The 25,699-nt window shown below is 35.3% G+C and overlaps 1 protein-coding gene across 2 annotated transcripts in view; it reads left to right on the top strand.

Annotated features, from left to right (window-relative positions):
* LOC134546140 (potassium voltage-gated channel protein Shaker) overlaps positions 1-25,699 on the top strand; it is a 263,221-nt gene that overhangs the window by 158,063 nt on the left and 79,459 nt on the right. For both annotated transcript variants that reach the window (XM_063388693.1, XM_063388692.1), the window contains exons 3-4: positions 8,084-8,349; positions 17,776-18,419. In XM_063388693.1, the coding sequence (XP_063244763.1) occupies positions 8,084-8,349; positions 17,776-18,419 (910 nt within the window). The remainder of the gene's footprint in view (positions 1-8,083; positions 8,350-17,775; positions 18,420-25,699) is intronic.

Below are 25,699 nucleotides of genomic sequence, written 5' to 3'. Positions count from 1 at the left end.
GCCAATCAGATCTCCGGTTCTAAATCCGTGCGTACCACGGAGGCGTTGGTCGCGGCGACAAATTGGGCTTCCGCGCCCTGGCCCACTGGCGGGCCTCGTCCGGGGCCGCTTCGGGAGCGGTGACGTCACAGCCCTTCTCGGAGCCGCGGGCTAGAGGCGTCTTCTTGTTGGGGCTCTCGGCGCACGGCGCGGCGTTCGGAAGGAGTATCTTCTTGAGTGGAACGGAAGTCGAATAAACGGAAATGTGTAATCACGGCGCCGAAGTAGTCAAGATGGCGGACCCGCGTGTAGCAACATAAACACGTCCATAGTCTCTTTCGTGAACATTAGGGTGCATACCAGACGTATTGGTGTGCCGAATGAAACTTTATGTTGGTGAAACTACCCTGGGATATATTCGGTAAACTAAAATAGTTACAGTCAAGAGTTATTACTCGCTTCAAAATGCGTAAGAAATCGGGTTTTACCATTATTATAATACATAATGTAGTCTCCTTTCAAAACCCAATAGCCTCGATAGCATAACTGTATTGCGCACGCTTGTAAGCTCAGAGGCGAATTTTTTACGTGGTTCAAACCTCATTACTAGAAAAAAAGATTTTTAATGACATAACTACCTAATAACCCGCGGCTTCCATCTCACAATTTCTGAGTATTGTTAAAATCTTAATATTAAAAATGTTATCTGATTAATTCCAAAAAAATTACTGAATAAATAAACAAAATTAATTGTCAGATGCATAAAATATTTATTTCATGTCATAACTGTTTAAGAATGATATTTTTGGAGTAGTTATGCGTAAGCCCTTTATTTTAGTATAGATTAAGTATCTGATAGTAAAACTTCTTTTCAGAGTGTACAAAGTATATTTTACCTTGATGAAATCACACTTACTTCCTTTTCATTTCATTAGGTACACAATTTAAAAAAAAAATCGTAAATTTGCACCTAAATTATTTTAATAAAGTTTATGTCATCATTTACACTGAAACAGTCATTTAGTGTGGTTAGAGATACTCTTAGAATTATTAAATTATTTAACCTTATTCAAATACCTCCTATTTTATAATGATATTCGATTTAATCACATCTTTATTTGAAATATCAAATACAGATATCAATACTATTATACAACATATTAGTTCACTCATAGTTTACTAAGTATTACTTAAACAAAATCCCCCAATTTTTTACCCTCACTTCTTTTCCCACAGGGTTGCCAATGTAATAATAAAGAACTAAGAAAATATGGCAATATCTATCGACCAAACAAAAACCAAAATCAACTTTTTTCTTTCTTTTAACAGCAGATTTGAACTCCAAAACAATTATTATAAAAATATATTTATATTGAGGTTAAAATTAATTTTGCCAAGAATGATTTAATTGATTCCATAAATTTTTAATTTTTTAAATAATATTAACCCCTGTTACATCTTAAGAGGGGATATTTTGAAAATTTTGAATAAGAGAAAGAAGGTTAGGGAATGTTTGTTAAACATTTCCTACTCTTAAATTAAGTTTGTTTTGATCAGATTATATTCTATTTTAAAATGTTAAAAAAAATTATTCTAAAAATTTCACCTTTTAAAAATTAGAGATTTAGAATGTTGTTAGAAAGAGTTGGTACATGTTGCATGTCTGTAAATAATAGAACATAACTTACATCCCACTTGATTAGCTTCAGAGAATACGAATATTTCAATAAAATAAAGCAACTACCTTTTCACCCCTTTTACTTCGAATATAGAAAACTTGTAAAGGTTAAAATTAATATTTAATCATAACTATTATCTTATTCTTACTCAGTTTTTGCCTTATTCTTAATTAGCTTGGATATATGATTTACTACTAAAACAATTAACATTCCTTTAGGGTCGAATATAAAAAATAGGTGAAATAAATCTACATAATTAATTATTTACGTTAATTATGCTAAGTTAGTTAAATCCAGCTTTATTTCTTATGGAACTTTGAAATTTTTATAATAAAACATAACCAAATCCATTTACCGCCCTTAAAAGACGAAATCCGGAAAAACTGAAAAAATACAATTTGTAACTCTACGTGCTTGTTGTTCATTCTCAATTTCCAACCCTCAGATCTAGTAAATTCAGAAATATGTATTTTTTTCTTTACTCCTATCTTTACACCTTTACACACTTTAGGGGACGAATCTTGCAATAAATTAATTAAAATAATAATTTTTAGTTTATCAATTTTACCATTTAAATTCCATAAAACTTGATTAGTTTCGAAAATTCGAATTTTTTTTTTTTAATAAATGAAAACTTACCCCATAATCGTCCCATTAAAAGAAGAATTTTTATAAACGCAAAAAATAAACAATACAAACGATGCAGGTAGGTTTTTTTTAGTATCTTACTTCTAGTTCTAATTGAATTGGAAATTCACAATTTTTTTTTTAAATACACCTACCACTTTTAACAACCTTAGTTTGAATAAAGCGAAATGGTAGAACAGTGGTTGATGGTTTTTGTATGTGTGTTATTAGTATCCAATTATTTTTAACGTGCTTGGTTAAATTGGAAGTTTAAATCATTTATCTTAAAACCATATTCACCCCTTTTTCACACTTTGTGGCTGGAATTTCGCAATATGTTAAAATTGTAGTTGGTAGTTTTCGTATGTTTATTATTGGTAGACAAAATATATTATTACTATGCTTAATAATTTAATTCGAAGATATGATTTTTAATCAAAATATTCTTACATTTGTTCGTTTATTACGGGTTAAATTTCGCAAAATATAAAAATTATGAATAGCAGTTATATGTTTATTATTGGTACACAATATCACTTACTACTCTTTATTAAAATCGGAGATATAATTATTAATCTTAAAAACGTACTAACTCCTTTTTCACACCTTAACGGTTGAATTTCACAAAAGATAAAAATTGGAGTTAGTAGTTTTCGTATGTTTATCACTGTACCCAAGATAATTTATGCCGCGTAATGTAAGTTATGAGATATAAATAATAATATTAAAAACATACATCTTTTTCACACCTTAGGGGTTGAATTTCGAAATACAAAAAAATGTGGGTTTTTGTATGGTCTTTATTGGTACCCAAATCATTAATTACGGACTTATAGTTATTAATCATTAAAACATAATTACTCCTTTTTTCAACCCTGAGTCGTTTAATTTCGCAAAATATAAAAAATTGTTCTTATAAGTTTTCGTATGTTTATTATTGGTGCCCAAAATAATTAATTGCACTGAATTAATATCGGAGATGTAAAAAATTAACTTTTAAAAAATACTTACCCCCTTTTCAATCATCCCTTAGGGGTTGAAATTTGTAAAATATAAAAATTGTAGTGGGTAGTTTTTGAATTTTAATTATTGGTACCCATTTTCTTTTCTTAATCTTGATTAGTTTCAGAGATATAATTAATTATCGCTAAACTATATTTACCTCTTTTTACCCCCTTAGTGTGTAATTCTTTATTTATACATAGCCTAGTTTCTAAGTTAGCGGAAGAGCTTTCCATTTAAAAACCTCATCAATATACGTCTATTATTTTTCGATTGATGCTCGAATAAAAATAAACAGACAAATACTTTTAAAACTATATTTTTGAGTTCTCAATAACGTAAATAGCGGTTTACAACAAATATTTCATGACATCATCCAATGTACAGACTTTTTGCCTCAAACAGTTTTATTATTAGTATAGATAATATTATACTATATAATGATAATATTTTTGAATCAACTCAATAAGCTAATGGTTTGTAGGAAGTATTAACAGACTGATTTCAGTCGTTTAAGCAAAAACAAATACATAAACATATTTTTAGTGTTATGATAATATGTGTTTTAATATGTTTCCGGTAATATTTTAGTACTACATAAAAGTATAATTTTAAAGTGTGCGGAAACGTTATAGTATTAACTGTTTCGTGATTTTTAACAATATGGGCAGTATTTTAATAAAACTACTTGTAAAAATTATGTCCAAAGCCGAGGTTTATGATTTTTTCAAGTTTTGTTCGCTTTTATCGTGTCCGTTTCTGATAGTTTATAGTTTCCTTCTGTTTTGTTCTGCTATATGCGGGTAATGGCGGCAAGCAACGTTTACGATTCAGGCAGCGGATTATAGCTTTGGGCGCAGAAATGATGTGTGAATCCGCATCCGGAAATTTTGGTTTTTGAAAAGCAAAAATATTATTTATCAGTCTATTTATCACGCTCAGCATTACTTTAAAGAATACTGCGTTAATTTTCGTGTCAGGGTTTTGTTTTATAAGTTTATTTGCAACATGAACAATACGAGAACACATGAATTTGTTCGTTACCGAGGTTAGATGTGTGCTCATCACTGACGAGTTCTGAAAGACTCGTTACACTTTCTTTCTGTGGCGAATGTGCGTACCTTGAGTGAACTACCCGAGTCGATCAAACTTCAATATTCTCTTTTACGGAGTTTAATAAAACATTAACTAAACTACCGGGCTCAAGTTTAGCTGTGGTGTCAGTGATTTGTGTTGTTGAATATGCGTGAATATGAGTAAATTCTAATTTTAAAAATGTATTTTTAATTGTAGTGATAGTTAATGTATTTAGTTAGTTTTTATAAAAAGGTTCTATCACAAAACATTTTTTCTATGGCAAAATCATACACTTAGGGTAGATTTTATACCCTTTATTTTTCCTTTACGAATCACATTTGAAATGTCTTTTTTTTTAATTAGGTTCATTAGATTTTAGGTGTGGTTAAATATTTACTATTTTTTATACTTTCTATTATTATTATTATTGTTTTTTTTGCATTGTATTTGATAGTTGTTTTCATCTCTGTTGTTATTGTTCTATTTAGGTTAGCTTAGTTACATACATTCTGTTTTACTGTCACTTTACGTGTGCGTTGTTAACATTTATGTGGTTAAGTGGAAGACAAAGCGTCACGCTTTAACTTGGCCGCATAACATAAAACGAATTAAAACAAATAGTATGTGTAGTGCAATCTGTCTCAACTTTGAGAACTCTCGAAAGTAGCTTCAATATTGCTACACAAGGACGCGAATCTACAGGATTCGCAGAATCTGAGACCCAAGGGCTTTCCTTGCACGTAGCGTTAACCGACAATTATTGTCGTCTCTGTATGGGGTGCTTGAATGTTGTGTACGTCGTTATTTAAAAAATAATAATAAATTTAAGTTTCGCGTAAGTTTTGTTTACTAGGTGAAGAGAGCAGAGCAGAATATTTTTATTAAATACTGACTATAAAGAGTATATAATTTATTCCTGTGAAAAAGAAAATAATTATTTTCTAACGTAGATGCAGTGTTCATTTAAGTGTGTGTATATATATATATATATATATATATATATATATATATTCTATCAAAAAATCCATATGAAAGAAACTGATAAACACATTACCCAGTGAAGGGCTTTTTATTCCCCCGGGGTGGACGCTTTTTTTACCCCCATAGTGTTGTTCTGTCAACAGTGTTTCGTAAACAACTCCATGCGGTTGTTAGTGTTCGTAACCAAAAATTAAATAAAATGAAGTTTGTATAGGGTATTTTTTTCGTGACGTGATTGCGCATAGAAGCTTAATTCGACGGGACCTCAAAGATTATATGGGTCTCCGAACCACTTGAGATATTTCTTCTGGCCCCAATTATATGCAGCAGACGCTCTGGATAGATAATCTTTAGCCGCCCCCTTTCTTTCTATACACCCCCCCCCCCCGCAAACATCATAAAACTTTACAAATTTAAGCTTATTTTTATCAGTATTCATCACCCCCTCACCTTTCGAATGAGGTCAATTTACCTACAACATGTTAAGTGGGCAAGCACCCATATCTGAAGTGCTTTAAATTGTAGGTTATTGAATCTATTTTCGGAAATAAAATCATTACAGTACGTTTAAATACTAATTTTTTTCCGTTCCTCAACTTTTTTTCCTTTCATTTTTTTTCGCACATCAAATTCTCCCTCCTAGTGGTGGCCCTAGACTATGCGGAGCATTGGGCCATTTACTTTCAAGGGAACATAATATTTTCAAAAGGGGACTTTGTGGGGAAGGGGGGTGTATGGAAAGGCCACTAGGCCCTCCTCCGAAAAATTTGAAAAATATCTGCTTTCAAGCAACGTTTTTAAGGAAATCTGGAACTTCAATTTCAACAATGGTTTTGCTAGTAAATGTTAACAAATTTTCATATTTTTCTATTAAATTATTTATCAGGTTGCGATCAAATATGGTAAAATATCATTATAAGAGGAAATAAAATATTTGAAAGTAGTTCTAATACGATATTATGAATTTAAAAAGGCATTTATCAGCGTTTTAAATGGTGCTTGCTAAAAACAAATAACATTTTTCCCATTGATGTCCAGATTTCTATCAGAACAATATATTAACAAAGAAAATAAAATAAAATTAGCCCACTCAGGGCCCTGAAATATTCCAGGTTTGCCCGATTGTAAGTCGGGGTAGATGTTCAGTGCTCCTAAACTGGAGTCGTGATGAAGGGTAGGGATCGAACCCTTGACCTTCGCCTAGTATCACCGCTTCGAGGATCCTCGACGTCCTCTGACTGAAAGAAACCTCTTACACATGCTTTATGTTTGTGTATTCATGTAATCTGCAGTTCACTACAGTAACATACATAACACATGTTCTCATCTATATGGCTGAGTCTTACACTGCTTAAACTACTCCTAAATTATTGCATTATAAATGGTGTTCACTAGTTTAACACGAATCGTACATCAGTTTAACTATTAATTATTTCAGTGCACAGTTGTATTTTCTACATGCTTTAGTAATCAAGTCCAACAACATTGCAAAACATTTTACTCGACAGATTACTGTCAGACTAGCCCGTTAGTAAAAAAACTCAGCAACTTACATTTTGTACTTCTCAGTTTATTTCAGAGTTTTTTTTTAACTTTTTTAAACAAAATATTTGGAATACTTGTTTCTTTGTATTATAGAAGTTTTAACATCCCGCCAAATTAACATTAAATGCAGGAAGTTAAGTTCAGCATGACTATACATACAATGTAACACTGTAATAAAAATAATAATAAAACAAGACTTTATTGAAATTTTCTATACAGTCTCATTACTTTTTTCTATGGAAAATGAACAGTAACTTTAATTTTTTTCTAATTAATTTTATGTAGGATATTAAGGTCACCATCGAATTTAACTGCTTTTTTAAATAATGCACACAGCCATAAAATTGTTATAATAATTAACTTGTAGTTCATTCGAATATGAGATTTTTTAATGATGGAAAAGTAAAAATAGTTTTTATAAACTGACTAATCGATCTTTCAAATGATACAATAGTAACTTTGTGCACATTGCGTGTTACAGTAAGATTACAGAAAATATTAGAGCTACCTATGTTTCATTTATAAAGCTTTACATATTATTTGTATAGTATTACTAAGTCGCGTAAATTGCAGACAAACAAATTATTTCCAAGAAGAAATATTATTTTAGGGGGAATTGAATTTTACCAACGAATTCTTAGCAATATACCTATATTTACATGTGATTTGTAATTGTATGATATAGATAGATTATATAACTTATAGTATAACTATATTTAATGCTTTATAATTTGTATTTGCATTATGTATAGTAACTTTATTATAAATAATTCATATTTATTGACATATAAGTTACCTAAAGAAAACCATCCACGAAATATTTTTAGAAAATTTAAAATATAAATAAAGTTTTTGTTTGAGGTTTTATCATGTGTAACGACGTACACAACATTCAAACACCTCATCCAGAGACGACAATTGTCAGTTAACGCTACGTGCAAGGAAAGCCCTCGGGTCTCAGATTCTGCGAATCCTGTAGATTCGCGTCCTTGTGTAGCACTATCGAAGCTACTTTCGAGAGTTCTCAAAGTTGAGACAGATTTGCACCACACATTACTGTTTGTTTATCATGTGCCATTTCAACAGGAATATTGACTATCTGGTTTGTGAGCACTAATGTTATAATGACGTAGCCCTATGCAATTATAACCAAGTGAGGATGTGCAGACGACGTGGCGGTGTGGTGCCTGCAGGTGAGCGGGCTGAGGTTCGAGACGCAGCTGCGCACGCTCAACCAGTTCCCCGACACGCTGCTCGGCGACCCGGCGCGGCGGATCCGCTACTTCGACCCCTTGCGCAACGAGTACTTCTTCGACCGCAACCGGCCCAGCTTCGACGCCATCCTCTACTACTACCAGAGCGGCGGCCGGCTGCGGCGGCCTGTCAACGTGCCCTTGGACGTCTTCTCCGAGGAGATCAAGTTCTACGAGCTGGGGGAGCTGGCCACCAACAAGTTCAGGTACCCGCGTCGAGCCCTCTTCCTCCTCTCTACGCCCCTTGCTCCGCTCCTTTCTCGTCATCCCTCCGTTCTCACTTCGCCGCCCCTTCATCCTCACTTCGATATCTCTCCATTCAATCTAGTCCCCCTACCTTTCTTATTTCGTAACCCCTCCGTTCTCACTTCGCCGCACCACCATTCTCACTTCGATATCTCTCCATTCAATCTAGTCCCCCTACCTTTCTTATTTCGTAACCCAATCATTCTCACTTCGCCGCACCACCATTCTCACTTCGCCGCCCCTTCATCCTCACTTCGATATCTCTCCATTCAATCTAGTCCCCCTACCTTTCTTATTTCGTAACCCCTCCATTCTCACTTCGCCGCACCACCATTCTCACTTCGCCGCCCCTTCATCCTCACTTCGATATCTCTTCATTAATCTAGTCCCCCTACCTTTCTTATTTCGTAACCCCTCCATTCTTACTTCGCCGCACCACCATTCTCACTACGCCGCCCCTTCATCCTCACTTCGATATCCCTCCATAATAATCTAGTCCCCCTACCTTTCTTATTTCGTAACCCCTTCATTCTCACTTCGCCGCACCACCATTCTCACTTCGCCGCCCCTTCATCCTCACTTCGATATCTCTCCATCAATCTAGTCCACCTACCTTTCTTATTTCGTAACCCCTACATTCTTACTTCGCCGCGCCACCATTCTCACTTCGCCACCCCTTCATCCTCACTTCGATATCTCTCCATCAATCTAGCCCCCTACGGTTCTTATTTCGTAACCCCTCCATTCTCACTTCGCCGCACCACCATTCTCACTTCGCCGCCCCTTCATCCTCACTTCGATATCTCTTCATTAATCTAGTCCCCCTACCTTTCTTATTTCGTAACCCCTCCATTCTTACTTCGCCGCACCACCATTCTCACTACGCCGCCCCTTCATCCTCACTTCGATATCCCTCCATAATAATCTAGTCCCCCTACCTTTCTTATTTCGTAACCCCTTCATTCTCACTTCGCCGCACCACCATTCTCACTTCGCCGCCCCTTCATCCTCACTTCGATATCTCTCCATCAATCTAGTCCACCTACCTTTCTTATTTCGTAACCCCTACATTCTTACTTCGCCGCGCCAGCATTCTCACTTCGCCACCCCTTCATCCTCACTTCGATATCTCTCCATCAATCTAGCCCCCTACGGTTCTTATTTCGTAACCCCTCCATTCTTACTTCGCCGCACCACCGTTCTCACTTCACCGCCCCTTCATCCTCACTTCGATATCTCTCCATTCAATATAGTCCTCCTACCTTTCTTATATCGTAACCCCTTCATTCCCACTTCGCCGCACCACAATTCTCACTTTGTCGCCCCTTTATCCTCACTTCGATAGCTCTCCATTCAATCTAGTCCCCCTTACTTTCTTATGTCGTAATCCTTCCATTCTCACTTCACCGTACCACCATTCTCACTTCGCCGCCCCTTCAATCTCACTTCGATATCCCTCCATATTAATCTAGTCCCCCTACCTTTCTTATTACTTAACCCCTTCATTCTCACTTCGCCGCACCACCATTCTCACTTCGCCACCCCTTCATCCTCACTTTGATATCTCTCCATTCAATATAGTCCACCTACCTTTCTTATTTCGTAACCCCTCCATTCTTACTTCGCCGCGCCACCATTCTCACTTCGCCACCCTTTCATCCTCACTTCGATATCTCTCCATCAATCTAGTCCCCCTACCTTTCCGATTTCGTAACCCCTCCATTCTTAATTCGCCGCACCACCATTCTCACTTCGCCGCCCCTTCATCCTCACTTCGATATCTCTCCATTCAATATAGTCCACCTACCTTTCTTATTTCGTAACCCCTCCATTCTTACTTCGCCGCGCCACCATTCTCACTTCGCCACCCTTTCATCCTCACTTCGATATCTCTCCATCAATCTAGTCCCCCTACCTTTCTTATTTCGTAACCCCTTCATTCTTAATTCGCCGCACCACCATTCTCACTTTGCCGCCCCTTCATCCTCACTTCGATATCTCTCCATCAATCTATCCCCCTACATTTCGTATTTCGTAACCCCTTCATTATTACTTCGCCTCACCACCATTCTCACTTCGTCGCTCCTTTATCCTCACTTCGATAGCTCTCCATATAATCTAGTCCCTCTACCTTTCTTATTTCATAACCCCTTTATTCTCACTTCGCCGCACCACCATTCTCACTTCGCCGCCCCTTCATCCTCACTTCGAAATCTCTCCATAACTGCAAGGGGTGGAAAAAACAAGGTTTGAAAGACAATAATTTTCATAACTCCCTTAATATGTACACTATAAAATTCGTTAGAATTGTTTACAAAAACCATATAAATATTATTTAAAACATTTTTTCTTAAACAATTTTTCATACGACCAACCATGACTGCAAGGGGTGGAAAAAACAATGGTTGAAAGACAAAAAAAAAACTTCATTACTCCCTCAGTAAGGACACTCGAATCCATTCAAATTGTTTGTAAATATTATAATTTTTATCTACAACTTTTGTCTGAAACAATTTTTATACGACCAATCATAACTGCAAGGGATTAAAAAGGGTTGAATGGTAAAAAAGGGTAGACCCCCTATCAAATCCGTCCAAAATGTTTGTAAACCCTATAAATATTATCTAAAACTTTTGTATGAAACAATTTTTGATTTAGCCAAACATTGTTGCTAAGGGTAGATAAAGAGGGGTTAAAATACAAAAAGATATTGATAACTACCTAAGTAAGCACTCCATCAAATGCGTTTGAATTTATGTAAATTTTATCATTTTTATCTAAAACTTTTGTCTGAAAAAATTTCTGATATCAACCATTACTACATGGGGTTGAAAAAACTAAGGTTGGAATAAGAAAATAAATAAAACTTCCCTACCACGTACACCGTCGAATCCATTCTTATTTTTGTTTAACTTTCCAAATATTGGCTAAAACTTTTGTATAAAGAAATTTTTTTGTGTAACTAACCATTACTGCAAGGGGTAGAAAGATAAGTGTTAAAAGACAAAAAAAATGTTACTTTTTTAAAATAATTATACTATCAAATATGTCATAATTTGTTGTAAATCACATAAACACTGTGTATAGCCTTTGGCTGAAACAATTTGTGATGAAACGAACTATTGGTGTAAAACAGGGGTTGAAATTTTTTAAAAAATTCCAATTAGTATAAAATCGTTTGAATTTGTTTTAAACCATCTTAATATTGTATAAACCTTTATTCAATGAATATTTTTATACGACCACGTATTAGTGCAAGTGATGAAAAATAGTGTTTGCAGGTAAAGAAAATGGCATAACTACCTTAGTAGGCATAATATGAAATTCTTTGCAAGCTATTCAATGCTGGATGCATTGAGTTAAAAACATTCAAAATATTTTCGCTACATGGAATGTGAGAAAATGATTCATCGTTCTTGTTTGTAATATGGGAGAACATATAGAATGTTGTGTAAATTAAGTTATTGGAATGTTTAGAAATTTATAGATGTGTCCAAAACATTTCCGAAAGAAATAGGTATTTTTAAATCCACCTACTCTTGTAAGCTGTGCTGAAAGAGATTTTTTTTACTTACAAATATTCAATTCTTTTTGTTATATATATATATATATATAAATATATATATATATATATATATATTCATTTTTGACACATTCTGTTTAACTTATTTGCGTAACTTTCACTCATATAAGTTCAATTATTATGTAAGTGTTACTGAGTGAGGTGGCGCCATGTAAGTCACTAGACTTGTCATTCGAGTTAGAATTCTGGTTTCGGTTTTCTCCCATGTTTACCCCAAGTAACTCCAGGCCAATGCAGTTCATAGTCGATTCCTTCTTTGATAGCGCTGTTTCGCGTTATCGTGCGTCTCTGACGACGAGAAAATAAAAAATAAGTAATTTTTAAGAACTAAATAAATTTGAACTTATGTTTTCACAACTGAATAAAACACATCACTTAGCTTCTATAGTCACATTGTCATAAAATTTTGGATTAAGTAAAACAAACAGAAGTCCAACTTAATTACGGACATTTTTGCTAAAAAAAAATTAATTTTTCCTATCATTCAACAAAATTATTTCTCACTTTTCTTTACAATTTTGTGTTCTATCAAACCTTTTTTTATGATATTTGAAACAACTTTACTATTAATGACAGTCGTGTAAATACACTTTGGCAACAGTAAATAAAATTAACATAAATAAAATTTAATGAGGACGCCTTGCGGAGTGCATTGTAAAACCACTTTCATTGTAATAAATAAAAAAGTATCGTTTTTTTTGTTGAAATTAAAAAGCTTATATTAATCAACAATATTTCTAAATTATGATATTGCTAGTAAATTTTCTTAGTTATACCTGTTTTCTTTTTGGACCTTGATCTTCCCTTGAGATTTGCAATACAGAAATGCGAGCTTAATACATCGTTAAGGATATTGGGCTATTTTTGTGACAGTGCAACTTTTCTTTTACTGTCAATTCATATGTCACACAAAAATTATTCTTGTTTATTATGTCAAAGTAAAAGAGTTAGAAATAACAGCTTTCGATAATGTATATATGGGCTTATTTAGCCAATAAAAAGGTTTTTTAACAATGGTGAATTAATAACTGAAAATAGCAGTTTCCTCAAAAGATTTTTCTATTAGAGGCTAACATACCTTAAGTCTTATGTTAATTTCCACTTCCAACAATACTATTACTCATGGGCTTTTTTTTTTCCTATCAGGCCTCTGTAAACCCTGAGGTCATGAGTTCGAATCTCAGCTGGGACATGCATTTTTATAAAATTAGTTATAACACAAGTAGTCCCGCACAAAGGCCCATGGTATCATATTGGGAGTTTAATATCATCTAAATTCAAAATTAAGTACATTCAACTGTACCAAATAAGAAAATATTATTTTTAAAATACCTAGATTCGAATTTCGGTGTATTTATCATGATTTTTCTTTCTTTATACCTCATTTATTACTGCAATGCCCAAATAAAATAGACGTGAATTTAATAATTCGTTGTGGTACCCGGGCTAGTGTAGAGTTCACGAGCGAACGGCGGGACCGCTCGGTCAGCGCGGAGGGCGCCGTGTCTCCCAGCAGGACGTGTCGTAACACCGGTCGCGAGGAAGCCAGAGGGCGGTCTGGCGGTGCGGCACACCAGGGCGTATTGATCTGATCAGCCCAGTGGGAGGGGGGAGGGGGGCAGCGCTCCCTCCCCTGCCGGGGGTCCTCCCCCTCCACCGCCTTCCCCTCACTGCAGCATCCACACCCCCGGAGAATTACTGCATCGCCCCTCCGAGCGCGCGGGGTGGGGAAAGGAAGCGGCGATCGACAACAAATCAACCCCCCCCCCCCCCCCCATCCTCCACCTTCAACCCCCAGGTGCCACCGACTGCACCTTCATAGGCGCAACCCGGAGTCACTCGCTAGCTACCCCCCCCCCCCCTTCCCCCCTGCTTCTTCAGCCAGGCACTCAGCCGCCTCGCTTCTTGCATGCAACACCTGCTCGCAGATGCGTCGCGCTCTTATACTCGGTCTCACACGCCATGATGGCTTTTTTTTTTTTAATTAATGACTCTTTCTTAAATTCTGTCTCGCATTTGTGTCAGAACAACAAATGTAAGCAAAGTATCCGGTTTAAAATTTTATAAATAGCCGTAAAAAATGCATGACTAAAAAACGAAGAAAAAAATAAGCACGGCGTATGAGACTGAGCCTTAAGAGTTTCCTAGAGCCCCGCGTCAAATGAGAGAAATGTTATTTTTAGGAATAATATTCTTATTTCGCGGGATAATATTACTGTTTATCAGGCTGTGACTGACTTCGTCCATATTTTTGCTACATTAATTTTCTCAATGGCTTTGGTTGACTAAATAATCTCGTTCTGCGTCTGAATCAACCATTGAGGAAACATATACTGCAGCACAGAACGTCGTGTAATTTTTGTTCTTCCAACCATCAGACAAAATTAAGTTACTGTCTACTGCGGACTAATCTTGGCAAATAAACATATTCGCGGTAAATTATACAGTCACTTAGTACTACTGATAGGGCACCACATTTTTTGTGGATTAATATTTTATTACAGTGATACAATTTTTTTTTTACTTTAAATAAGAAAACCCACAACTTTGTGCATTATCTTCAGTTAACTGCTGAGTAACTGTTTAAAAAATCATTTTATTTAATTGTATTGTAAACTAAACCTAGTTAATTTTGTCCAGTTTACAGAAAACCATTTCTAAGTTACACGCGAGACTTCGCTCAGCAGAGACGTTATTCTGAAATTTAGCACTCAAGCCAGTGACCTTGAACCTTATAGAACACTATTGATAGTCAGTGGAAGTCCCGTCTGACCTCCAGACCCCCAAAAGCTTCAGTATATATATATTTTTTTTTTTTTCAAAAACCTTTCAAGATTAGTTTCTATATGTTTGTGCATGAATAGCATTTAAAAGCTTCTACAATATTTTGCAGTTGTCCACACAATTGTTTATTTTTCCTTTTTATTTAAATATACAAATTTTGGCAGTGAAATTGCTGAAAACAAATTGTGCTTTTTTTTTTGTTTTTATATATTACTGTAGTACTAATTGTTATATATATTAGCTTCACTTTTCGTTTCATCACAAAGCATTTTGTCAAACCCGGCTCTGTTAATAACTAATACCAGCAGTATCGTCACCATATAGTGGTAGAAAACATACATAAGATTGATCCCTTTTATTATAAAATTAAAATTAAATAATTTTAAAAAATTGCTATCGAAACTTTAAACACGGGCAGTATAGGCTACTCCCTATTGCTGTCGTTATTACGGGCCGTGTCATAATGTGCTATTACGACATAAAAACATAGCCTGTCTTGTCTGTGTCTGTTTACTCGAGAGTTGGTTTTCCGTTGCTATGTCTTAGGGAAAAATAATTATTTTTAAATATAACGAAGCCTTTGGAATAATGTATCTTAATAAGAGTGAAAAAAGTTAATAGACCCAGAAGTTTTAAAATTTACTTCTTACAGACATACTCAGACTCTCTTTCTGTAATACATTAGCAGCGATATATAAACACGAAAAATTTTGTAATGGTGGCTGCATGGAACATTCATTCTAATTATTCCGTTACAAAATTACAAGGCCACCAATCAAGTTCCATAGAGTTGTATTATCGGCGAAAAGACCACATAATTGTATAAGCCTGACTTTTTTACGATAGCGTCTAGTTTTTAGCATATACTTATACTTGGTAATAAAATTTTGCAAAACAAGAAAACGCAACCACCGCAAAAGTTTCTGATATTAAAACTACTACTGGTGTGATGTTTTTACGTGATTAAGGTGTGTATGCCTACAGGGCGCGTAGCTGCTGTTCAAAAACAATTTTTATCATTATTATTATATTGTACAATTGATTTTTTGAACATTTAAATTTTCAAATATGCTAAACTCCTTTTAACACCAAGAAACAATATTTAGGTGACATTTAAATGTCAGTAGTATTTCTTGCAGGATTGTCAGTTGATGCGTTATCGTAAAGGGAACGTACCTGCAGTTGTATTCTCTTCCAAATGCTTATTTAGTAGTACTTAGTTTTTGACGTGATAACGTCTTATAAATCGATGAACGCTGGCTGCACGCACTAAAAAGCATGACTCATTGTCACGTTCCGCCTGAGCCGAGCGTGCAATAACCGGCCAATCACCGTGCGAGAAAATCTTCTATAATATCAAACAGGTTAAGGTGGGCTTTTTAACTAATTGTTCATGATTATTTTTAAACAAATTATTTTAATTAAATTTGCAAAAACTGTAAATAATATTTGAAAATTAAAAAGTATGCAATTTTTCATCAATGTTTTCTTAAGACGTTATCACGTAAAATTATTAGAGACCGAAAAAATTCGCGGGTATATTTCCTTATATGCTAAAATTCAAATAATTATACCGTTGTGCTGCTTCTGCTATTGGTTCACTGTTAATATGTAGGACTCTTGGCCAATTAGAGACAATCAATCAAAGATGAATCCAACCACAAGTTATCCACTTGAGACGCCTCAAAATTCAGTACCCAATGAACGGGTGCCGTTTGCCCAAGTAGGCAGAGGATCGTGTAATCTATCCTGGAGGTCATTGAACTCGCGAATTTTTCCAGTCTCTAAAAATTATCGTCCGTAAACCAACTTTACAGACAACCCCCTTTTTATGAGTCTTTTGTTTTGAATTCGCAAGAAAACTCGTGTTGAAACTTTGGACTTTTTGTTGTTTCAGTTTTCTATTTCTTCTTCAGAATTCACAGACATTTTTATTGACTTGGGAATTTCATTAAAAATAATGCTGGAAAAAGGTACAGTAAAAACAGATATGTACAAAATATGAGATGAGTTTTTTTTGTGAATTCAGTATTAAAAACACACAAAAAGAAACTTAAACACACTACAAAATTATCAGTTGATTACATCAGGCAATTTTAGGTATGAAAAATGTTTGTGAGTCTATAGGTCGTCAACTACTTACACTCCACTCCCAGAAAAAATTCAACTGACATTCACCTATCATTTAGCTTGATTTTCTTAATATCAATAGGCATTTGAAAAAAAAATCTTTTTCAAGAAATATCATTTTCAACAATTATGCAACTATGTGTCTTTGTCAAACTTTCATTAACTTCAATTCTGTGAAAACGTCACCTCAATAGCACCTTTCATTTCAGAAATGTTTTACGGTTTAAGATTGTAGTTGATTCTCCCGATGTAAATTCATATTTGGGGTCAAAATTATCTGAATTTAAAAGAATTTTGACACCTCAATAAAGTTAAATTTAATTGAATAATATTTGTATCATGAAGTGACCATGAAGTTTAATCTGGAAAATTAACTTCTGTTGTATTTAAGGTTGGCGAGAAAAACGTTAAAATGGGAAATTGATTGTTAATTTTGCCAAATATATATCTAGAACGAATATCTTTATTAACTCAAAAACAGTATTAATGTGTAACATTTTAGCTCTCGGTATACGGCATTTGGTAGTAGTAATTTCGTGAATGAAGCGGAAGTCCCATGGAACTGAGATGTGTAACTACGGTGCTGCCATCTGTGGCGAATGGCGCGAACCAAAGTTCACAAAGCCAAAAAGAAACTTTATGGTATTAATTATTGTTTTGTGAATTTCAACAAGATGGCAGTATTTTATTAAATTCAATGTCGAAAAACAAGGCCCAAATCCGTGATTTGTTATTTCTTCAAGTTATTTTCGCTTTTATTGTATAGTTTAAAATTTCGCTATGCACATCTGGAATGATTCGATAGTCGACGGCTACGCTAAGTGAATGTGCGACACGAGGCTGGTGTGGTGGCGAGGCTTCAGAGCGGCGGGCGCGCGGCTTGTTGCAGGGAGGATGAGGGCTTCATCAAGGAGGAGGAGAAGCCGCTGCCGTCGCACGAGTTCCAGCGCAAGGTGTGGCTGCTGTTCGAGTACCCGGAGAGCTCGCAGGCGGCGCGCGTCGTCGCCATCATCTCCGTGTTCGTGATCCTGCTGTCGATCGTGATCTTCTGCCTGGAGACGCTGCCCGAGTTCAAGCACTACAAGGTGTTCAACACCACCACCAACGGCACCAAGATCGAGGAGGACGAGGTGCCCGACATCACCGACCCCTTCTTCCTCATCGAGACCATCTGCATCATCTGGTTCACGTTCGAGCTGTCCGTGCGCTTCCTCGCGTGCCCCAACAAGCTCAACTTCTTCAGGGACGTCATGAACATCATCGACATTATCGCGATCATTCCGTACTTCATAACGCTGGCGACGGTCGTGGCCGAGGAGGAGAGCACGATCAACGTGGTGCGCGCGCCCGTCAGTCCTCAGGACAAGAGCACGAACCAGGCCATGTCCCTAGCCATCCTGCGAGTGATTAGGTTAGTGCGAGTGTTTCGAATATTTAAGCTGTCGCGCCACTCCAAGGGACTGCAGATCCTCGGCCGGACTCTGAAGGCCTCGATGCGGGAGCTCGGACTGCTCATATTTTTCTTGTTCATAGGTGAGTACGCGGGGCGTCGGAGCGCGCCCGGCCCGCGTCCTGTGCTAGCTCTTAAGGCAGTAGGCTATGTGCTACCCGACGTCGCTCGGGCTTGTCTGTTGGCATGACTGGCTGCAAACACACTGTTCCGTTTGTTTGTTTGGTTAGTATAAGCCTAACAGCACTACGTGCCTTATTTTACAGCAGCCTTTACTGGGGAAGAAAAAAAGCGTTTGTGGCAGCCACAAAAATATTGCAACTGTTTTCCCTATCAATTATTTTTTGGATGACTACAAAAATAATTCATATTGAGACAAATTTTTATTTTAACTATTTTTTGGAAGGAGAATACTTGTAAAATATTTTGTGGAAGCAACAAACCTGTTTTTTTTTCAGTTGATTGTCAAACCACTGTGTGTTCCATAACTTTAACATCATGCCAGTGTTATTTTGTTTACCAGTAGCCTATAATATAATTTTATTTGTAACTTATAGGCAGGAGTATTTTTTTTATTATATAGTTAAGGCATAAAAAATTTAGAAGTAATTATTATTATTTTTAATTTGTTGTGGTGCATACTAAATTAAGATATGTTATGCTACGTTTATTTATAATATATTTGTACGAAAACAATATAGGTATAATTGTTTTCAGGAAATTCAATTACAACTATAAGAGTAAAATGATTTTTTTCGAACATTTTACTTCCGCATTTTCTGTATGGTTATTAATAAATAGGTAATCACGATTTTTAACTATATTTCCAAATTTTTAAATCATTAATTAGGTGTTTTAGCTATAGCGTATTTATTTAAAAATATATTATCATAAATATGTAGAATATCCTAGATAAAACCTTCGTGCAGGGTGATTTTAAAATTGATTTAGAATACAATCACGTATATAAGTGTTTTAAATCCAGCCTAAATTAATTCATTTTGGTTTAAACTACTGAGCGTACTTTTATAAGCATTCCGTAAGCATTTCCTCCAAAGAAACAACGTCCATATCTTTCGACTTTTATTAAAATATAAAAGAACACATTAAATAGGGTGGATTTTTGGTAAATATTTGTTCCAACAAATTAGTACTTCGTATAGTGTTGCATTTATTTTTTATTGTACCGGTACGCTAAATAATATATTTCACTCATATAATGAAATAATTTCATGGCAGAGATTTTTTAGAGTCAAATAAATATTGCTATAGGACACATAAAACACCAATACTAAATAAAGTGCACGATAAAAAAACTTGATGACACAACTAAGTTACCGAAATTAAACTCAACAAGATAAACTGATAGTTTTCATTTTGGGAAATTAATCTGTTCTGCCAACAGTTTCGATCTCTTATGGAACTGTCACTTGCGATACTATAAAATACACAGGGATTCATGAGTAACTTTTTTATTGTGGGGAAACAATCTCTGAGAATGTTCAGTTTCGATAGTGGTTTCAGTTGCGAGTAATACAAAATGCCCACAAATTAGTTTGGGGTTAAAAATACCTTGAGTACTGAACACACGCAGCTTCCTGTGTCAACGAATACATGCAGTATTTCTCTTCCTGGACCTACCCACAGGCCGCTAACAAAATTATAGTCTCTTTGATCAGCTCTGTTCGCAGTACTTGAGAGCTTTATTTATTTATTATCTCATTTTATGTGGCGAAGTTAAGGCGCTGGCCATTTTGTCTTACTTTTAACCACAGGGAAATACAATTTATTTTCACTAATAAAAATACATTAGATCTAAAAATAATAGGTTGATGAACCGTTTGAACAAAGAAATAATATTAAAAAATAGTTCACATTGTAAATAAACTGTTTTTCAATGTATGCCTATAAATGTTGGTCTAGTTTCTTACTGAAAATCCATTGTTACTAAATTTCAAGTTAAAAAAAAAAACAATCAATAAGAACATTAGTTCTCATAAGATAGGATCGTAGATAATATTGAGAATTGCTGTTCTTCTGTCCCATCCTTAGCTTAGCCCAGGATTGTTAACTATCCACGGGGCGCTAGGAGGAAATGGAGAAGGAAACAACCATGAGTTACTAACTTACAAACTGATCTTGGGATCCATATCTACATAAAAGTAACAGCAAAACCGTGGTGAACGCCTGCCTAGCAGACCTACGTAGCAGCGTCATACGTCACGCTCATACTGAAAGAAAGTTTCATAAAATTACACATGTAAAGTTTTAGTAATTTAAAATTTGTCATGTTTTTTTGAATAAACTGGTACAGTTTGCGTAATTTTACACTATAAAACAAAATTGTGCTACAGGCTTCGGTAAAAATTTATTAATGTTCATATTTTATTTTAATAACTAACATGATGAATAAAAACATGTGGATGTATATATTAAATTACGCATACATCGTGTTAAATTCATCAGTGTTATTTTTTTATTTGTCAGTACATTCTACTTATAGCTATGTACACACATACGTAATAGTAAAAGTACGAAATATTGTTCACTAAATTTACAATTACCAAGAAACTGAAAATATATATAATGCCATTTATACTGACAAAATCCCGTTTAGGTAATGAAAGTGGTACTCCCATTAGATAAGGATTTGTTGCTGTGAACGATGGTCATAAGTGAAACGGTAGACTAACAAAAATGACGTGAGTCCGACACCTCAATACGTATTTCACATAGATTGTTATAAGTGTTTACTTAAACAATTAAATGTGATAAAATTAACACTCACTCGAAATTCGTGTTGTTCACCAATAAGCAAAAAAATATTTCTGGAAGTAGGAAGTCCTGCAAATAACATAAATACCATGCTCATTGTTAATGTAAATATAATCAACGATACAGTAAAATAAACTGGCAGTTGAAAGGTAAAAATACACATGCATGCATGCATGCATGTGTAACTTTATCATAAATTAAAAATAAACCAACATATTTTAATATTTACCAGATTATAGCATATATACTTTAACACTTTGAACACAAAGGTAAAAATACCTCAACACATGTAGGTGTAAAATTACACTAACTTCAGTGAAACTCTGCTGCCCCATACATTTTGTGTAAATTTACACAATTTTTGATGTGTAACATCTTAGCTATTGGTATACGAACTTTGGTGGAATTAATTTCGTAAATGAAAAGGAATTCGCATGGAATGGAATTGTATGACCACGGTCATCCGCCATCTGTGGCGGATGTTTACAAGTTCACGAAGCCAAAAGAAAACTTTATAATGTTGATTGTTTAGTGAATTTTAACACGATGGGTAGTAGTTTAATAAAATTTCTTATCTAAAGCCGAGGTTTCGTATTTCTTTCAAGTATTTTTCGCTTTTATCGGTGCGGTTTCAATATATAGTTCAAATTTCAGTCTGCAAATGGAATGATCCCGTAGTTGACGTAGTTGCTCAGGCAGCGAATTCTAGTGGTGGGTTTGTAAACTACGTGTGATTCGCGTCCAGACATTTAGTGGAAAACACGATTTGCTTATATTCATCACGCTCGACATCATTTTAAAGAGTCTTGCGTCAAATTTCATGTCCGATTGTTGTATTATAAGTGTATTCATAACATGAAACATGAATTTGCTCGTTACTGAGGTTAGATATTTACACACTACTGGCGAGTACTGAAAGACTCGCTCACATTTTTTCTACAGCGCATGTTGCAAAGGTCGTGTTGTTCGATCCCAACATGAACCCAGCGTGACTCATGATTTATGAGCTCCAAGTCGGTTTTTCCGAGTGGTTCGGAGCCCTCTGTGATATTTTAAGGTCCCTTCGCCTCGATTCTCCATGCATAGCTGTACGACGTCAAAAGCCCCGTCAATCAAACAAACAGAACCTTTGTAGCGTAGTCCTATCTGAGGTCGGGGTTATAAACTACTCAAGAAACGCGAAAAGTTAAATAACGACATTTCCAAATACTTGTTTATAAACTACGCAACACTCAGCTTCCGTTTTGGCTTGCGTAGAAGGGAAGTGTTCCGAAAACTTTTATAAAGATTTAGACGTTATGCACATAACGCTTTCGCTTGATAAACTTTCGAACAGTGAAAGAAAATAACAGTTAAAACAAAATTATTAATATTGCTTATGTTCTCATTGTAAACATGAATATTATCAAATTATGCCCGGGGAAAAATTTTTTTTTTAATGTTTCACAATTTCAAGTTGTAGGATTGGTGACGCCTTGCGTCTTGCTTATTTGACAAAGTGCCGTAATTTTCTAGCGTTGGTTACGTATTGCGTTGTTGTGTTCCTTGAGTAGTTTACAAACCCGGCCTAAGTCATTGGTATAGATGTGTATTGCTAATCTCAGACATTAACAATATCTGAGTGTCTGGGGGATTCGTCCAATTTATTATTAATAGGTTAAGTATTTGTCATTCATATACCAGGAATGCAATAAAAGAGGTTTGGTTGCGTGACTAATAAAAAATTATTTAACATTATTTAATTTTACAAAACCAAACGATCCAATAGTCTCTGAGCTTGTGTGTTTGAATCCCACCTCGGCCGTTATTATTTTGCAAGTTTGTACTGTACGTCATAGAGAAAACACGAATAACGGATAAAGCAAGATAAACTCAGAGAAACAAGCCGAAATCAGTCGATGTAAAATGTTATATCGAAAGGCATAATAGAGAATATGAACAATATCATAGCACAGACGAACCCGGTGAGCTGACAATCACAAGACAGTTGTAAAAACATGTGAGCGAGTCTTCAGTACTCGCCAGAGATGTGTAAAAATCTAAACTCGGTAACGAGCAAAATCGCGTGTTCTCGTGTTGTTCGTGTTGCATATAATCTTATAATACAAACCTTGGACACAAAATTTAATGTTTGATTCTTTAAAGTAATGCCGAGCGTGATTAATATTCTGATAAATAAAATATTCGTTTTTCAAATACCAGAATTTCTGGAAACGAATCACACATAAATTTCCGCCCACCGTTAGCATTCTCTGTATGAATCGTAAACTTTGCTTGCCACCACCACGCGCAGATAACAGCACAAAATTTTAAACTGACGTTTTAAACTATTAGAAACGGCTCCGATAAAAGCGGAAAAGACTTGAAAAAATTCTAAACCCCGGCTTTAAACACGATTTTCAACAAGGAATTTTATTAAAATACTGCCCATATTGTTAAAATTTACCAAACAGTTAATACCGTGGAGTTTACGCATGCGTTAGAAGTTATATTTATATGGCGTTAGAAGTTATATTGGCCTGCAACATTGTAAAACACGTATTATATCGCTAAGTATATGTTTATATGTTTGTTCTTTCTTTAACGACTGAAATCAGTCTGGAAATACTTCTACAAACAAACTTTAGCCTCATTTAGCTGTTCAACATTATTAAATAAATTATATTATTTTACTAAATAAGTAAAAAAATCCCAGTGACGATATTTCAACCAAGTCCCTTGAGGTTAACAACAACACGCTCTTCCACTGGCTCCTAAGGCTATTGTAATTTTACAAGGAGTGTATATATAATAGTGTAATACCAGTTTTCTCGCAATTTAAACTTAAGATTACTACTTACTCGGACTATTTTATTTCACCAAATATATTCCAGGGTAGCTTCACTATCATACAGTTTAATTTGGCACATCAATACGTTTGGCATGGACCCTAATGTTTACGAAAGTGACTATATACAGGTTTATGTTTTTGGGTCTGCCATCTTAGTTACACATTTCCGTTCATTTACTTTTGTTCTATTTTCACGCAATTACTTCTATTAAATACATTATACAAAGAGCTAAGATGTTTAAACATCAAAAACAGTAAAGAGCGACAACGACTGTGGACAACACAGTGACAGACAGAGGAATCCAACGATGATAATCTGTACAAAACACCGTCAGTAAAGAAAAGCACATGAGAACTCAGTGATGAAACTAAACAGATGTTCACAACACGACATCACTTACGACCACAGTAGGGTTCCCAAACTGAAACAGGTGCGACGGTTCGGGGACAGATATATGTTCCCGTTATCAGTCACAAACCCAAAAAGCCTCCTCTTCATAATGTAGGGGCAATAATATGCCAAAACCGAAAAGTGAACAAATCAAGTTAGGCGAACTGGTGAAAACTAGCTATCGAAAATTTATCTTCTGAGTTTAAAAAATCAGTTTCTTCCTGCCTAATATATTATTTTTATTTTAAAAATTTTCTTAAAAAAATTCTTATTAATGAATAACCACCTTATAGGTTAAATGAATTTTTGACCTAAAAGTTTTAATTTACTAAACTACCTGCGTGAGTTACTTACTCACACGAAGATTGTAGATATATGACATGATTTAGAAGAGAGTCTGCTTACACTAAGCATATTTTACCAAATTTTATGTAAAATATTATTAGCCGATTAATTGTAAACGTGCATTCTCTTTCATACAGCATGTCCTGTGTCACTTAAACTCAGCTGCTTCACTTTCGGTCTCCTGGTTGTCAGTTTTTGATCATAACTCGCAAAATGCAATGAAGTCAAACCACTTTGAAATACTTCGATGGTAACAGATATTATTTTATGTATTTATTGATTTTTGAATCATGAATCATTTTCGTTTACGATACTTTAATATTTGTCACAACAATGCCTAAACATTTTTTTTTCAGAAGAAACCCTTTCCGTATCATTATCGTCAGTCAGAATAAAAGCTACATTAATTTACCATGAGTGTGACGTTTCCAAGACACAATAATCAACGAGCTTGTTCGACGTTTAAATATCTCTCTTTTGTATACTTAGACCAACTTACACTGCCCGTCCTCGTCGATTTAGTTTCCCAGCCTAAGCCAAAGTCCCACTTATAAGCCTACGCTCTGGCTCACACCTATGCCCCCCCGCCCCTCTTTTTTCTAACTCCAAGATGTTTTAACGAAACAGAGGCGACCTGAGTCTCGCGGCCAGCAAGTAGCAGCAGCGGCCCGGGTGTCTGTGGCCCTGGGCCTTCTCGCGCGGCGCGCTGGCGGACATTCAGCCGTTCTCTCCCGTGCGAACCAAAAACCCCATCATCTTGTGGACAGAAATGACAGCGAATTATGAAATATGGTTGTGAATAACCGCCAGCTTTTTACCAGTAGGAATATATAGTGTACTTATAAAATTACGAGTAAGGAAAGCTTCCTATGAACGTCTAAAAAATCATTATGAAGTGAAAAAAAAAAAAAATCCTGTATTCTGTAACAAAGGAATATGTATAAGAATAAACAATTATAGCAGCCGAGAAAAATATAATTAGTTTGTCTCTAATCATGGCGTCTGGATTAGAATGAATAGGC

Source organism: Bacillus rossius, chromosome 1 (assembly GCF_032445375.1).
Source record: "Bacillus rossius redtenbacheri isolate Brsri chromosome 1, Brsri_v3, whole genome shotgun sequence".
NCBI lineage: Eukaryota > Metazoa > Arthropoda > Insecta > Phasmatodea > Bacillidae > Bacillus > Bacillus rossius.
The sequence above is the reverse complement of the archived record's forward strand: the minus strand, read 5'-3'. Positions and strand labels throughout refer to the sequence as shown.